A 17625-nucleotide genomic window follows, 5' to 3' on the forward strand; every position below is an offset into this window, starting at 1 on the left:
GAATCTTTCAAGGCAGAATTGTTATATCCAAGTATCAAATATTTTTCCTATTCATAATATTGTAAATATTAACATTGGTCTGTGACCTATTAGGCAGTATATTTTCAATGGACTAGCTAATATGTAATGGGTAAAGACTAACAGAGCTGACATTGCCATTTTTTTCTTCTATGAAGCACTAAAGAGCACACATTATTGTACAGTATTGGACGTTTTTGGAGAAATTCCTTTGAAAAGTCTTTGTAAAAGGAATTTTTCAGAGACAAGGTTTCATAAATATTGAAATTATGCCCTTAACCTGGTCATGCAAAAAATACAAAGCATAGAGAAGTGTCAATAAATGTGGCGTGTCTGGCTTTTACAAGTCCAGGTGTAAGTTCTAGATCACTTGGACAGTGTGATATAGAACATCTGCTTACATCGGCAGCTTCTCAAGACTAAATTTAACCGGATTGTGAGGTTCCTTGCATTCCAGCAGCAACTGTAGTCTGTAGAAGTGAGACTTGAACATACACAGCATTACTTGTGCAGCATATATTATATTCTATGTTCATGAAACTTTTTTTAAAAAAGCAATAATTGGTCATATTATCAGTGAGAAAGTTCTCTTGAGAACAAAAAAATCTTTTGGTCGCCGTTCTCCAGCTGGAGGATTTCCCCTATGCAATTCTTTTTCTTGCCAGATTTCCTCCTCTCACTCCATCTCTCTCATCCTCTCTCTTCTCTCTTCTCTCTCTCTCTTCTCTCTTCTCTCTCTCTGCAGTATCTGAATGAGATCCTCCATGAGCACAAGCAGCCCATCGTCTCAACCATCTCTGCTGCTGATGTGCAGGCGGCTTTCAACACCATCGTCACCAGGATCCAGAGATTGTAAGTGTCCATTTTTCACCTTGCTGGAAACCTCAGCATTGCCTTCATACTGATCTTCTGATTTTCTGACCAACTGAGCACTCGTGCATAGCAACTGTTGCTAAGCACTGTGGATAAGCTCTGAAGTTCATTAGCAAATTGCAGCGACAGCCACTTCATATATAAACAACTGCCAGACAAAAGAGATGGTTGATCTTAATTTTTATGAGATATCCATTTCTCCTCAGCTGTAACTGCAACGCACAGACGCCGCCCACCATTAAAGTGGCCGTGGCGGGAGACCAGAGTTACCTGAGCACTGTGCTGAGGTGCTTTGTGGAGCAGCTCGCTAACAAGACCCCTGACTGGCTGAGCTACATCCGCTTCCTGGTCATTCCTGTCGGTAAGCTGGAAATCACACCACAATTCTCAAGAAACTCCAAATGAGGGAAAAAGCTTCATTTCTGTTTATTTTTTTTTTGTGTTGTTGTTTTGATTGTATTGAGGTTTTCGTTATCTCCGTTGTTCAGGTTGCCACCCTGTGGCGAAGTACATCTCATCTTTCGATAATAAGTTCAGCAGCATTTTCTTGGACGCTGGCTGGAGAGATGTGTTCGGGAGGTTAGAGGCCCCAACATCAGGTTTGATCCAAATCCTTACAATTAATTCTGTTTGAATTGCTTCAGAATTCAATTAAGTTTTGTTTCTTAGTTTTTCCAAATTCTAAGATATAATCCAGGAGCAACTTGACATGGAAACCCATATGAAATGATTAAGCTAATATTCCAGAATAAGAGTAAGGAAATGAAGTGTGGAATCTTCTCTTGAACTTTGTCTAAAAAAAGTGTAACCCCTTAAAATCCTGTCTTATTATTCATTTATTAATTTTTATTATTTGATCCGGAGCTTAGGTTATTGTCTGTATAATCAAGCTAATAGGTTAAATATCAATATATTAATTGATTATTCAAATAATCATTGCATACAGTCACTCACATATTTATACTTGGTACTGCATATTGTTCTCACAAGACTAACGTTAGACTAACTGGAAAGCAATCACACATTAAAGTTCCTGGGAACTAAAGATATAAAGAATGTTTGTTTATGTGTGAGACATTTTTCCACATAATTGCCTTCTGTCTGAACAGACAACATTGATGTGGCCGGCCGAGTGTCTCAGTATCTGGCAGGAGCAAACATGTCCCATCACTTCCCCATCTCTGAGGCCATGCTCACCTACAAACAGAAAAGGTACTCCAATAAGTGTGTGTGTGTGTGTGTGTGTGTGTGTGTATTTGTAAAAAGCTGATCGAGATACTTTATGTGCCATAAATATGTGTAAAGATTTCTGTTGTTTATCTGTTGTTATTTTTCTTGTTAGAAATGTTTCTACATTTAATTTCAGAGAGTATATGTGGCAGAGTTATTCTATTAAAAGGATTTTATCAGTGCAATTAAAAATCCTTTTAATATCTTGATTCTGTTCTGTGTTTTCTGCATTGTTTTTTCCTGGTTTATTTTATAGTTATGTGCTTTATTTTTGCACTGAGAAACATTACTAAACAGCTCAGAACCAACACGTTTGTAATACTGTTGTGCTTTGGGTTTCTTTCCCTTTTTTCTTTTGTTGGCACTCAAGGAAAAGAAGTTTGTATTTTGATTTTTACATCAGGTACATGATCGTGTGTGGGTTGACGTTCCCAGTTTTCCCCTGTTGTGTCTAACCCACTCATACTCAATGCGTCACACTGCTAATTTTACTGTGTGTCTGTCTGTCTTTTTTCTTTTGGTCTGGTTCAGTTTGAGTGAGTGCACTGAAGTGTTTTAACAAAGTTTCTTATTAGTTAAAGGAATACTTCTGTATTTTTCAGCTTAATCTCTATCTGCTGCAGGGGTATGCAAAAATATGTAAAGATCCAGCTGCATAAAATTCCTTGCTTTCCAAATCCAGATAAGCCACTAAAATGACTGAATGTTGACAACATCTACCATTTAATTCGTAATCATTAATGATGGCTTTATGGCTATAAATAAAACAATTTGAAGGGGTTATGTTTTGTTTCATAGTGTCGCTTTACGTTACCAGTTGTGAGTAGTGCACCCACTGGTCCATTCATCTTTAAACATTCTGTTTTCTGTTGTCGACATTTTTAGAATAAATTAGCCTTGTCTTTAGCCCTGTAGCTAGTATCTGGTACAGCTGCCTTCAGCTAAATCATTTACATGCCTGTGATTGGCTGCATCATGGGATTTGATATAGAAACCAAGCAGGTTCATGTTTAGAGTTGCTGAACTATGGCCATTTTTTCAGTATTTTTTACAGTATTTTTCAAGTACTTGGTTTGGTCCAGTTTGAGTCCGCATCTGGATTGTGGTCTGGTAGCGTATGTAAGTCGGTCTGGACAAGGGCATCTTATGGCCAAATGCCATAAGTGTAAATGTATGTGTGATATTTTCTGACAAGAATTCTGACAAGTTTCCTTGTACTGAGAAAACAAAAAGAAAAACCTGTTTACTCAAAACTCTCTTATAATGGAAGGGCAGCTGTTGACTATTTTCTTGAAGATGTGACTATGTAATGCAAACTCAAAACTACAACCGTAACACTAACAATAAGGGTCTTGAGACAGCCATGTGAGAACGTCTAACAAAAGTCGTATGCTAGAGCAGGATGAATTATACAGATACATCAAAATACAAATATTATGAGTGCTCCAACAACTACTCTTAGACTTCCATTATAAGTGAATTTTGTATAAACAGGTTTTCTCTTCCTTTCTCAGTACATAGAAACATGTTAAAATTCATGTCTATAGTAATCACACATTACAGATGCAGTAGATAGAGATTAAGTGGAAAAATGCTGGATTATTCCTTTAAGGTAGAAGAATATGGTTAGAAAGGAAATCTTTAACAAAAAGATGAAAAAGGAATAAAACCAGGAAGATGTAGCTATCAGAAGTACACACACATGGGAGGCTCAGGGTTGGATGACTAGTCTGGACAGGTCTGTATGGCCCCAGGGGAAGGACAAACACATAAGCAGAAAGGTCATACAGCCAATTACCAGCTCACATAAAAGAGAGTAAAATGAGAGGAGGATATTAGAAAATGAAACAGCGGAGGACAGAGAGAGTGGGGTATTAAAACTCATATAAAAAGTGATAGAGACCGAGACTAACATTGATTTATGGAGAGAATAAAAAGAGAAAATCAGCAGAAGGGTGACTTTCCCTTTTTCAAACTTGGACCTCTGCCAGTACACAGGTGCTTCATCATGGAGAGTGGCAGTAGTGAATGTCACAGAAGCGTCATGTCCTATGAACACACACACTCCCGCTTAGTGATCACATTACTTAAAGCGTTTAGACATGCGAACATTATAATAAAAATAGTCTAACACCAGTGCGCTCACTGTATCTCAGGGATACGTCTCAAGGATACACTGAGCACAAAATCGTAGGACTCTTGGGACTCACTGCCTAATCAGCATGACATCACTAGCAAAGAAAAAATAACCAGTCATTTTTCGCCACTATACTTTAGTATATTTAGTCGAGTTGCTTCATCCTCATTCCGGGTTCAGACATCAGCTTCATGAGCTCAGTTAGCAAAAGGCCCCTGATCTTTAAAATCAGAGGTGGTCAGAGGAGACTGTCTATCATTAACCCTGTGTTCCAATACTGTTCTCACCATCGTCATCATTATCACACACGTGGTTAAGGGCTGCACATTGGGAGAAGGACATAGATTTTTTTTTAAGCAGAAATGTACGTCCACTTGGCAGCAAACACAATGAGATGTGCTTAAATATAGGAAAATATTCTGATAATCAGATTTTGCCTACATCTTATTTACATTCAATAATATTTAATTCAATAGTGAGGAGGTATCCTCACTACTTTTTAAACTCAAACAGCCTGCAAGTAATTTAGTTATTTTATATCACAGCACTGTTGAATTCTTGAGTCTGAACGTTGAGATGGTCAGACGCTCCGATTTTTATAACAGCAGCTCTGATGGCTGTAATTGAAATCAAGGTTATATTAATGCTCTCATTTTAATACGTTATAATTTCTGTAGGAACAACTTCAACAGGGAGGACACTCTACATAACCTTAGCCTAATAATAAACGAATAAATAAGATGAAACAAAGAAAAACATACTGTATGTAATAGTTGACGTAATGAAGCTTTCTTTAAGTAGACGTTTATTTGATGTCAGCACTTTGTAATGGTCAGTAAGTTTTCACACAAATATTTGTGGCAGTTGATGGATTTTATAATTGTATTTGGCATCGTCTATCAGCATCGACTCAGGTGTTGACATTCAGGAAGGCTAGCTCTACAGCAACAACAATTTCTAATTATGATTTCAAATATGAAACACAATATAAAAACATGGTGATAGCTTAGCTAGTGTCTTGAGAGTGCATTTTAAAAACAGTATTGGAGTACAGGGTGAGCAGAATGACCACACACTGCTGTCCACCGCCTTACACTGCACCTGATTGGTGGAGGTTGTAAGCAGCTATCCCAGCATCCACTCATGACTTCATGGCATGACCCCCTGCTTCTTCACAGCACCCTGCCACCAGGAGGTGGCGCCATGCCTTTGTCACATAGCCAGCCTTGACATGACCCACTGCCTCACACCTGGACACCCGAGTGCACATTCACCCAGCCACTCACTGACTCAGTAACGTTAGACCTGTGTTTGAGCTGCACTGTACTAATATTTCCTCATTGTTTCCCTACACAGCCCTGATGAGGACTCGTGCCAGAAGTTTGTGCCATTCATTGGGGTAAGAGTGCAGAGCTGATTGATTTTTGTTTATCAGATCCACTGCAAATTGAATATGTTCAAAGATGTTTATCTGTAGAAGAGGACGAAACTGTATTGTTTTTGCTTGTCTTTTTTACAGTTGGTGAAAGTAGGCATTGTTGAGCACAACCTGTCCACGTCAGGTAGGAGCCTCTGCATGTACAGACAAGTAGTGCACTTACTGTATGATAAGTTACAGTGCCTTCCATAAGTATTCCATCCCCACAGGGAAGCACGGTGTTGGTAGTATCATGTTGAGGGTTACCCATGGCCTCTTGGTTGCTTCTCTGACATGTGCTATATTCTTTAGATTCTATATTCTTTACATTGTTTACGAATGGATTTAATGGCAACCAGTGGGATGTTCATAGTTTGGGATATGCTTTAACAACAGTTACCTTTTTTATTAGTAAAGAATGGTGCAAATGATATTGATTTTCCTCTCACTTTAATATTATGGGCTATTTTGTGTAAATTTGTCACATAGTATAAGTCCAGTTAAACCCATTTGTAACACGAAAAAAATGTCGAAAAGATTAATGGGGCAAATACTTAAGTAAGCCACTGTATATAGTAGATAGCTATTGGTCTATTATTTCCTGTACATACCACCATGGATAGTGTAATTTAATGTGTGTGTGTGTGTGTGTGTGCATGTGCGTACTCTCCGTAGTGGATTCTGATGATGCCAATGTGATGGGCAGTATGAACATGCTGTCTTCACCTCCAGCCCAGACTGGGGCACCATATGGGAAAGACATGACCTGCACTCCTCCCTCCTCTCCCTCTGTCTCGGCTAGTCTGTCTGGAGCAGGGTACATTACCCACACTTTTCCTCACTCTCATCCTCTTTGTCTCACTCACACAGAGACATCAATCTAGACAATTACAGAGATCATTTAAAATTGTCTACACTCTCAGAAAAAGGTACTAAATTAAATTAAGTACCTTTTCTTGTTGTACATATGTTGTACTTTTACTATGTATCTTTTACCTGGAAAGATGAATGGGAGTGTATCTTTAAAGTCTTACTTTAAAAGTTAATTAACGGTACATCCTCTTCAGTAACCACTTTATCCTGGTCAGGGTGATGATAGATACAGAACCTATAACTGGAGCACAATATAATGCACCCTGAATGGGAGTATGTCCACAACAGGGCACCACACACACACACACACACACACACACACACACTCGCACACTCGCACACTCATTTATACCTAGAGTTCTCAGTCCACTTTCCAGAAATATGAATATGAATCACATGAAATGTACACCATATTCTCATGTACAGGCGATTAATACATACTAAAAGTACAAAAGATGCAGAGGATGAAAAGATACAGTTTAATATTTTTTATTCCTGAGAGTTTATAACACCTTTCTGGATTAGTTTGACCAGGTTTGGTAATGCAACTTGTAAGAGATTTGATTGGTCAATTTATACAAGACAGACTTTATTTGAATTTATTTGTCCAAAATAACAATGTACCCAGTGTACATGGCAGCATTAAGTGTCAGACAAGTAACAATAAGGTTATATATGGCTCGATCACCAGGTTCGCTTTTAGTTATATGACGTTTTTAACAATGGACGTTTTCACAAGGTAGCTATACAGAAACCTGGTAATACACGAGGTCGATTTGAACAGGATCAGTAATATTAAACTCTGTGTTCAGCAAAATTCACAACTCCAAAATTATTATTATTACTTTTCATCATTATTAATTATTACTTTTCAGATTTATTATATCTGCTGATATTTAATCCAGTTCTTACTGGATTAAAATTTCAGATCTTGCATATAACATTAAATTTCAGTAACTTAGTAGATAAGAAAATCCTTCTTCAAAATGCCATGTACTAAATAAGGCATATAAACAACTCAAGTAACTAAGTGTGTGTGTGTGTGTGTGTGTGTGTGTGTGTAGTTCTCCAGGCTCAGGTGGAGAAGTGATGGGACTGCAGGTGGATTACTGGACGTGTCAGGGTGCAGAGAAGAAGAAGGATGGAGAGAAAAGAGATGTGGTGATGAAGAACACTCTGAAGAGCAACTTCCGCTCCCTGCAGGTCTCACGCATCCCCAGCGGAGGAGAGCTCACTCCACCTCACGGCATGGCCATGACCGTCGTCATGAAAGAGAAAAATAAGAAAGGTGACACACACACACACACACGCTACTAACCATCCTTCAAAGCCTCCATCATCAGCTTTTTCAGCAGGCACTAGTTCTTAATTTATATGTGGTTAAGAGTTAATTAAATGTAAAGCACCCTTTGGTGTTTGTGTATTGGATATAAAGAGCTAAATGAGTTACAGTACGCTTGTAAAGCCTGTGGAAACCCAAGCTGCATGAAGAAACCTGATAATGGTGTTCTAATGCGAGCGTTGTCATGGTTACCATAATGCCATGAATTAGATGGGGATGTAAAGTGAACCCGTGTTACCCACCGGAATTTTTTTGTTGCTGTGGTGACTTGAACAATTTCTTGGACATCTAGTCGGCAGACTGCTTGAGAGTAGGAACTGTTAGTGCAGCAGGCGGGATTTGTGAGAAAGCTATTTCAATATTTACATAGGGAAAGTTACATGTATTCAGAGATGGGTTATGCATGTGCTTAAGTCGATTTTCTCTATGCACTATTCAGATTATGCAAATTAACTGCACATAGTTCATGCATGCAAGGTTGCCAGATTCTCTTTAGTAGAAGCGTCTGTGATGATTTTTTTTTAAACAGCGTCTAAATCACCACCTTGAACCACAAGCAGTTATTTTTGAGCTCAAAAAAACCAGGGATAGAAAATGTGAACTGAAGACAGTCACATATTGCTGTCATATATAATACAGTGCAACATAAATGCAAGAGACAATTTAAAAATGAAAAGGGAAGGTATATGGTAAAGGTGGCAAGCACTGAAATAACATCAAATAGGAGTGTAATATATTGCCAATATATTGCTGGGTGAATAGTCCTAGTTGTAATTATCATATTAATCAATGCAAGTTTGGTTTAATTTAATAATTTGGCTTCAATCCTCTTCAGCCAGCATCGTATAAAATAGCGCTTGATCCAGCACATCCTATTATTTTGTATTTTATTTTTTTATATTGTGCTCTGACTCTTATTTGAGCATACAGCTTTATATCACATGTTCATTTTTTCATGTAGTGTCCGCAAGAGTGCAGATGGTGCATTATTGTGTTTGTGATTTCTCCTTGTGATTTATTGGAGCTGACACAGCAGACCACATTGAGCATTTTGTGTTCCTCTCTGTTTGTAGTGATTTTCCTCAGCAAGAAGCCGAAGGAAAAGGACGTGGACTCCAAGAGCCAGGTGATCGATGGCATTAGTAGGCTGATCTGCACAGCCAAACACCAACACACCATGCTGAGAGGTAAAGAATGGCTCACACACACACACACACACACACCATACTGGCATGAATAATGCAAAACCAGATTTGATTTGTTCACACTAGGGGGAACATTATGAAAAATTCAGGGCATGATGATGATAAGCATACAAGCCAATATAATGGTTTTATAACATTTGTAGTGATGTCATTGTTTCATCAGGCAAAGCTTGATCATGATTTTTGGCTTCCTCAATTAATTAGTGAAAGTGATATTAATGAGCTTAGTAAAAGTTGGCTTCCTTCTTAATTGACTTCATTAAATTACAAGCTGCACATTAACAGTTTATGTGTCTATTTGGTTGCTTATTATGATAACTCAATTATTTATTTGTACTGTAATGTTGTTTATGTTTAGCATTTATAGAACTAACACTCAGTTTAAGTAAGAATTTCAAATCATACAGTTTGAAATAGAAAATAGTCATATTATCTGATTGTGGTGTACTGCCATACCCGTATCGTCACACATAGGCGTAGTTTTCACGTGATAGGGGACTTGGAACATCCAGTTTTTACCTCCACTTTAAACATTAGTTACAGAAAAATCACTATGTAGTGTAGGTCCACTTGAACACCCAGCTGTCGTAATCACAGTGATTGAAACATGCTGTGGTCCTTGTATGATTCGGTTGGATAGTATGCATAAGAACGGCCCACAAGCAACCCACAAACCACATCACTCATGTACACTCACTCACACACACACACACACACACGCACACGCACGCAAAAAGACCCTTCAGGCTTTCAGAAAAAGAAGCAGTTGGAAAATACTACACCAAGTATGGATGCCAGTGCATGATCAGTTCATCAGAGGAACAGCAGTATTACACAACGCTTTTAGTTTTTCTGAATCTGAAGCCAGGTTTATTTGACTTGATATCTGATATGTTAGAGATTGACAGAACTGGCAAACTGCAGTCCCGATGTGGATCCAGCAAAATTTCAGCAAGCCAAAAAAATTACTGAAGCAGAGCCGATAAATATATATTAAAAAAAACCTGGCTGTAGTTCAGTGACTCTAATTTTCTAAACATGAACCAGCTCAGCTTCTGTAACAGATCCTCTGTTGAGGCTTATCCAGTGCCATGTATTTATGTCAATTATTTAACTGAAGGTCTCGGCCCAGAGACTTGCCACAGGGCTAAACGCATTAGCTCAGAAAGGGGAGAGGTTTCATAGATTTCATAGCTTTTTCATTTTATTTACCTTCTCTGGATTGATTAGGGAACCAAGGACATGGCTTGTTTAAAAAGAAGTCGATTATGAAAACATAATGTTGGACAGAGAAGTATGTGTTTATTCTCCCTGTGTCAAATTCATGTCTATGGAGCTAGTCCAAAGTAGTAACATGAACCAAAATACAATCACTTCAAAGTGTCTTATTTATAGCCCCTTAACTAATCTAATTAAAAGGTAACTGCTATCACTGTTCAGTCATGTCAGTTGATTATCTGGAGTTTTGTATTTTTGGAACTGGGCCTTTATGAATTTGAGTTGCACACCCCTGTGCTATGGAATCTAGCTTACCTCATGTCACTGCTGAGCATCACACTAGCTTCTACTGCTACTCCATTTCCTTATTGACACATTCTTTGCATCTACAGAAATTAACTAATGCTAACTGACTGATTCTGAGTCCCTTTTCTGCTGAAGACTTATTTTTTTCCAAGGTTCAAAGATGTTTTCTTTTCACTTCCTCATTATTACCCTTTTCTTACTCTAAAGCATGAAATCATACAAGTTGGCACTCGCATTGTGTGAAAAGAGTGGTGTAGCAAGGCCACAAGATGTAAACACTGATCATAGTGGCGCAATTCCTTTTTTTTTTTTTTTTTTTTTTTTTTTTTTTTTTTTTACTTTTGGCAGTCAGTAAATCTGATTTAACAGCTTTGTACAAAAGCATGAGAAGTCAACATGGATCACAGACCTTCTTATAACCACAGTGAATGACATTCAGATATTTATCAAATTATAATCATTTTTTTTTTGTATTCAACTTTTTATTGTCTTTTACATATAACATAACATCATAACATCCATTTAAAGCAAAACAAAACAAGACAAAAAACAAAACAAAACACAAAAACAACAGACATATAATCAATAATTTAAAGAGTCCAGTCAAAAAGGAGAGAGAGAGAGAGAGAGAGAGAGAGGGAGGGGAAAAAGAAAAAAACAAAACAAATCATTCCTTTATATAATCGAGTATGTTAAAGGAAAAACATTGCCAAGCATCAATAGTACTAGGTTTGGCCTTATTAATTCGTGCTGTTGTACATTCACAAGTCACTATTTTCAGGAGGCTATGGAAATTATAATAATTTTTAATAATGACAGAAACATTATGAATTCCTATGAACATTACATTACACAGCTGCTGAATGTGCAATTTCAGATAATATGGCCTGATTAATAAAATCAGAGATGGCTGCTATATTCTTTTTGAATTAAACTGTACAACTACTGTCTTTTGTGTTTTATATTCTATATTCATACCAACAGTAATTGAAAGTTTGATGTAGCTGGTACATGAAGAGATATTGTTTGCTATTTTTAGCATTATTTTGGAAAGGATTAGGGAATATAGGGAGTTTCATCATGTGATACATTCAAGGCTACTGCCATAGATATATGTGTAAAGGCTAAATATAAAACTGCCCCTTTAATGAGACCAAAACTGAACCCTTGTCCTCACACCCTGACTTCACACAAGAACCCAGTGCTTACTCAATGCTATCAAAGTCATTTTAGGAAATATCTACCATCTGCTGGTTATATTGTAGTATTACATCTAGATTTCAGTATTTTAGGGTGTGACTCTCCCTCATTCCGACATCAATTTTGACAGGTTGGATACCATATGATACAAAATGAGATAAGATTAAACAAGTAACGATTTGATGCACTTCAATTCACTACTGATCCGATACGATTGGGTTTAGCACCAATATGATTCAGCTGAGATACATTTCAGTTTTCCACCGCGAGAAAGTCTTCAAGACAGAGGACTTATCAGTTTCTTGGTAAAATGACAAGCTGTGTTTGACAGATGGATCAGTTTTTAACCATTTTCCCTTGGCTTGTAATCTATTGGTTGTATCATTGGACCAATTTTACAATTCAAATCATTTTTTTGTTTACACTTCTATAATATTTCAAATATTCTCAATATTCTCTTGAAGCTCTTTTTTTTTCATGTAAACGTCACCTAATATTTGTTTTAAATTCATATGCGATTCCACATAGGTTTTTTTCAGGTTCATTGTCATCATACGAGTCACAGCTGTAGTTCACTTGCTTGCTATATTTATCATTTCTCTCTTTTATTTGTTGACCAGTCTCCATTGATGGTGTGGAGTGGCATGATGTGAAGTTTTTCCAGCTGGCCGCGCAGTGGCCCACCCATGTAAAGCACTTCCCCGTGGGAATCTTCGGCTACACCAAGGCCCTGTGATGAGCCCGTGATGCTCTGGAACTTTCTCTGGCGCACACCTCATGAAGCAAGGGAGAGACTGCCTGAGGAAAAAGGGAGACTGAAAAAAAAAAAAAAACCCTGAAATGTGGATTTTCCTGTGGAAACGCTCTGTGTCCCAAACTACATGGATGTTGCTGTTATTAATGTTCTGTTCTGTTCTTGGCTGTTGCACCAGCAAAAGGAAGAAGGTTTGTTTGTAAAAAAAAATATATATATATATAAATATATATGCTGCCATTTTTGTATACATATTGTGGTTAGAATTTTGTAGCCACCACGTAATGGCAGCTTGGTTTTGCACTTTGTTTGGTTAGCATTTTTATTATTTCAATGAAATCCTGTGGTCATATTTGTTCTGTGTACAAGGTGGTGTGTGTGATGGTGGTGGTGCTGCAGAAGTGAGGGTGATTGTACTGAAAATAGGGGGATTGGTGGGGGTGGGGTGGGTTGGGATCAGGTTTGCTCTTCAGAGTGATTCAGACCTTGCTGTGAAATTTAAAGAGCTCTTCTTTTTTAAACAGCTCTTCCTTTCAAGATTGTAGGTTGAAGTTGAGAGAAAGGACTCGCACCCATTCAAGAAATACCCTGGTGTTTTACAACCTGAGCTGTATTTGCCAGATATGTAGCATATGTCTGATTACAACACACAAGTCCGTCAACATATTTTCCTGTACTGAGAAAATTACTTAAAACTAATTTACTTGAAAATCATGTGGTTATATTACAGAAATGCAAAACTTTACAAACTTTACATTCTAACTATAAAGATCTCTGAGACAGACATGAGCAAATGTCTTCTATCAACCATTTTTAGCTGATTGTTTTACCTGGTTTTTAACACTGGAGCAATACAGTAAACATTCATTTAAGTTACTCACACATTCCCAGAGGTTTTTGTGTGAACAACGTATGGCGCCCATACATTCACACTAGAAAGCAACAAGCCTGACAAGTGCACTGTCCATCTTTTTTTAGTACCATTGAGAAACAGTAGTAGCTCTATGTAGCTTCTAAGTCTAATTAAACGCAACTTAAATAACACACTGATCAGTGTAAAAATAGTTTATTTCATTTATAATTTATGTGCTAGGATTTGTCCTAGTTTCCTTGACAGATTGGCAAAACAAGCCAACCTCTCTGCTACTTCCTTCCAAGCTTTATTTTTGTTCACGTTTCTATACACGCTTAATGACAGGTCATCTATGACAGAAGAAGATTAAATCATGTTTATAAATTTTTCTTCCATTTTTCAGCATTAAACAATAAAAGGGAACTAATGCAAGTAGGAACTAAAGTTGTAAGTAGGGAACTAAAGAAATGTCAGACCACACGCACCACGAGAATCAATTTATTTTTTCGCTATACCACATTATGCTATTGCTATTAATGTTCGATGAAATTGCGGCCCATACATAGAAAATGAATGGTCACCTGTCGCTTGCTAGTTTGAGCACAGAGTAATGCACATCAACAAATTCTTCCCTCTGAAAATGTAGTCCCCTCTCTGAAATCTGATTTAGAACTGAATTGACTTCACTAATACCCTCAACTAAAGAATTAATGAAAGTGTTCTACGACTACTGCCTCACCAGCTGCCTTTAGACTAACATTATAAGTGAGTTCCAAGTAAACGGTTTTAGTTATTTTTCTCAGTACAGGGAAATGTGTTCAAATTATTGTCTGTAGTAATAGCACATACACTACAGTACAGTAGATAAGGATTAGATTGAAAAACGCTGGGGTATTCATTTAAGGCAGTGCTTAGCAGGTAGTTTGCCTGGTTTGACTCTAAAGCACAGTGATCTGAAAGCGAAAAAAAGGAAAACTATGAAATAGATGCTGCTCTCACCCTGTCTGAGCTTTTAACTAAAGGAGGGAAACTCAGTTTGGTGCAAATTTAAAGGGAGATTCGAATTTGGCTCGTGACTGCGATATAGATACCTCAGTTTGAGGAATGTTTCAATACGGATCTTCACTCAGACCAAAAACTGTCGCACCCTCCAAACCCATCGCATTATAAAAATGTGCCCTTTAAGTGTGTTACTGATGCGTAGGCCAGACTCCAGAGACGTCTCCGATTTATGACAGCAAAAATATTCGGATACATGATATTATGCTTGGATTAAATTAATGAACTATGGAAGTGCACTAGGGCTTTATTGTGTGTACTTGCTAGAGTGATATTGTGTACACAGGGTCAGTTGTGTCAGCTGTTGACTGCCATTAAAGGGCTTGCGCTAAAAGACAACGAGTTGAGAGCAAGGTGCTCCATCTTTTTACAGTAGAGCTGTGTTTTTGTATATCCATTCTCTCAATAATCCCTTTACACATCTGTATGTGTATATATATATATATATATATATGTGTGTGTGTGTGTGTGTGTGATTAAAGATAATGAAGATGAACAGAAAGTGAATTTGGAGAGTGGCGAAATGGTTAGCAAGTTTTAAAAGGGTTCATTTGTAGCGCTGTGTGTGTGTATGTGTGTGTTACTGCACATGTGTGTTTGAAGGGGGCAGAACCAGGAGAAGGCCTTCAGCATGGTTTGAGGAGAATTTGAGGCTGAGGGCATTTCTGTAAGCATTGCAGTGTTATTCTATATTTTTTTTTTATATATAAACCAAGTTGAGACTGGTACACTGTTACATATAGAGGGGTTGTGTGTAGTCTCATTGTCAATTGTACAAAAATGTTCATATTTTGTCATAGCTCTACAGTGCATTTCATTGGACAGCTTGGCTTCGTTTGTATGCAGTTGCGAGTCTGAATTTTGTTCATCAGACGTTTGGACTTTTAGAAGTTCTGTTATGAAGCACTACAATGATGTAAACTTGCCCTCCTTTACAGCCAAGAGTGATCGGTAAAAACACTAATATGCGGCCAGTCTGTTCGTCGAGATAAAGATCTGCAGACATATTTTGCACAAATGTCATTTTAAGTTATATGACAGTATTCCTTTGCGGTATACCACTGAGGCAAGCTTTGCTCCTTATGTTCCCGTTCCATATGTGAACGTGTGTATTTTTGTTTCGTTTTGTTTTTACTCTGTTCAGTTGTCTTAAAAACTGTTGTGAATACAGAAACGATTTTAACCTTGCCTGCATTATTTTTAACTGTTATTGTTATTAACATGTTGTTTTGTATTACCCTTTTAAAGGAGTTGACCTCTTTTATAGGATATTTTGTGTTCAATTAAGGTTTTGATGCATTTCACATGTAACTGAATACAGGAAAAAATGAACCAGTGTGTTCTGTTTTATGAGTGCACAGACAAATACTTTTGTTTTGCTTTTTTCTGTATTTGATAAAGACATAACATTGTGTAAATTGATGAAATAAACGCTAAAGATATAACCTGTGTATTTAATACCATGGCAGTGAGAATTTATAACAGGACAGTAAAGTCTTAGTCCAACATGTGATCCTTTATTAAAGCTACATGGAATTCAGTAAAGATACAAGTGTATTAGTAAGGTGTCAGGCCATCACACAAACAGCTTCAGTGTGCCATGGCATCAATTGCATAAGTCTCTGGAACTGTACTGGGGGATGAACAACATCTTTCCAAATGATATTCCTTTACGTTGGTGTTTTGATGATGGTGATGGAGAGCGCTGTCTAACATTTGCTCCAAAATCTCCCATAGGTGTTCAATTGGATTGAGATCTGGTTTTATATATATATATATATATATATATATATATATATATATATATATATACATATATATATATATATATATATATATATATATATATATATATATATATATATATATATATATATTTATTTATTTATATGTACTGTAAATCCCATATATATATATATATATATATATATGTATATATATATATATATATATATATGTATATATATATATATATATATATATATATATATATATATATATATATATATATAACCGTTCAGTGGGCCCTCATGCCCTGTGGATGGGGCTGGAGTCATCCTAGAAGAGACGACTCTCATCAGGACAGAGAGGATAAAGTTGATCAATCAGAAGAACTTTGAATTCATTTGAATTCTCTTCCATCAAGGGGACAACTGGACGTAAACCATGCCGGCAAAATGCCCTCACAGCATAACAGAGCCTCTGTTTTTTCCTTTAATTTGTCACATATGCATATATATTATGCATATATTTGAAAGTAAGTTCAGAAATGTATTATAAAATAACATGCAGCCTATATTTGTTTTATTTCAGCAGGGGAAGCAGAACAAATTGTGGCACAGGATTAACAGTGGTTAAAGCCACAGAGAAGCTTTAGCTGTGTTTCTCATTTGGAGACCACTTCAGAGTAAAACCAATGAGAAAGACATCACACAAACTGGTGTAGTGGACAGAAAGCTTACATCTAAAGAACTGGAAGAACACAGATTTATTCATAGAGCCAGTGATTTATTTTTACTGCACATATGCAACATTCTCAATTTATTTATTTTTTTAAACACTTGAACGGGCTGCTTCCCAAACGTCTTCTAAATGGTATCCATATTTTCCAGACAGTCTCTCCACTGTACTTTAATCAAAAGTTAAAATAGCTTTTAAATTTTAATTAAAGCAAGTCAAGTTGCTTGTTGCTTGTTGTTAGTTGCTTGTAACTCAACAGCAAGGTGATGACCATGTAGTTTACTGGCAGCTTGTGATTTCTCTGTATTCCAACAGATGGCAGTAGTGTAAGAAAATGCTAATTACCTGAATACTTCTAGAAGAGATTTGTATAAATATTGATATACAAATTTGTTTAAAGTTGTCTAAATCATTGGTAAATAATCTAAATTTTATATATCATTTATAAGGTCAATATAAATTAGAGGAGAGATTGAGTTGGTATGAGTTTGATGCACTTTCATCTGATAATATTTACTACTACAGGGTTTGTAACGTCAGTGCCATTAAATTATAGGGATCTATGACTTCTAACTAATTAAATTTAGTTTAAGATAGAGTAACAACGACAACAACAAGTACAATAGTAATGATGCATCCATCCTCCTTATTCTACACAGGGGAGCCTAAGGGGCACAAGG

At 36.9% G+C, this 17625-nt stretch overlaps 1 protein-coding gene across 2 annotated transcripts in view; it reads left to right on the forward strand.

Moving 5' to 3' along the window:
- Positions 1-15930, forward strand: part of si:ch211-126j24.1 (phosphofurin acidic cluster sorting protein 2) — a 70263-nt gene extending 54333 nt beyond the window's left edge. Inside the window, exons 15-25 of one of the 2 annotated variants that reach the window (XM_026916023.3) lie at positions 764-870; positions 1098-1252; positions 1380-1490; positions 2001-2103; positions 2492-2524; positions 5615-5657; positions 5778-5820; positions 6351-6492; positions 7613-7836; positions 8964-9077; positions 12440-15930. In XM_026916023.3, the coding sequence (XP_026771824.1) occupies positions 764-870; positions 1098-1252; positions 1380-1490; positions 2001-2103; positions 2492-2524; positions 5615-5657; positions 5778-5820; positions 6351-6492; positions 7613-7836; positions 8964-9077; positions 12440-12555 (1191 nt within the window). In that variant the 3' untranslated portion in view covers positions 12556-15930. The remainder of the gene's footprint in view (positions 1-763; positions 871-1097; positions 1253-1379; positions 1491-2000; positions 2104-2491; positions 2525-5614; positions 5658-5777; positions 5821-6350; positions 6493-7612; positions 7837-8963; positions 9078-12439) is intronic. The other variant, XM_026916031.3, reaches the window with a different exon arrangement.
- The last annotated feature ends 1695 nt before the right edge of the window (positions 15931-17625 follow it).

The sequence above is a fragment of the Pangasianodon hypophthalmus genome, chromosome 11 (assembly GCF_027358585.1).
Source record: "Pangasianodon hypophthalmus isolate fPanHyp1 chromosome 11, fPanHyp1.pri, whole genome shotgun sequence".
Classification (NCBI taxonomy): Eukaryota; Metazoa; Chordata; class Actinopteri; order Siluriformes; family Pangasiidae; genus Pangasianodon; species Pangasianodon hypophthalmus.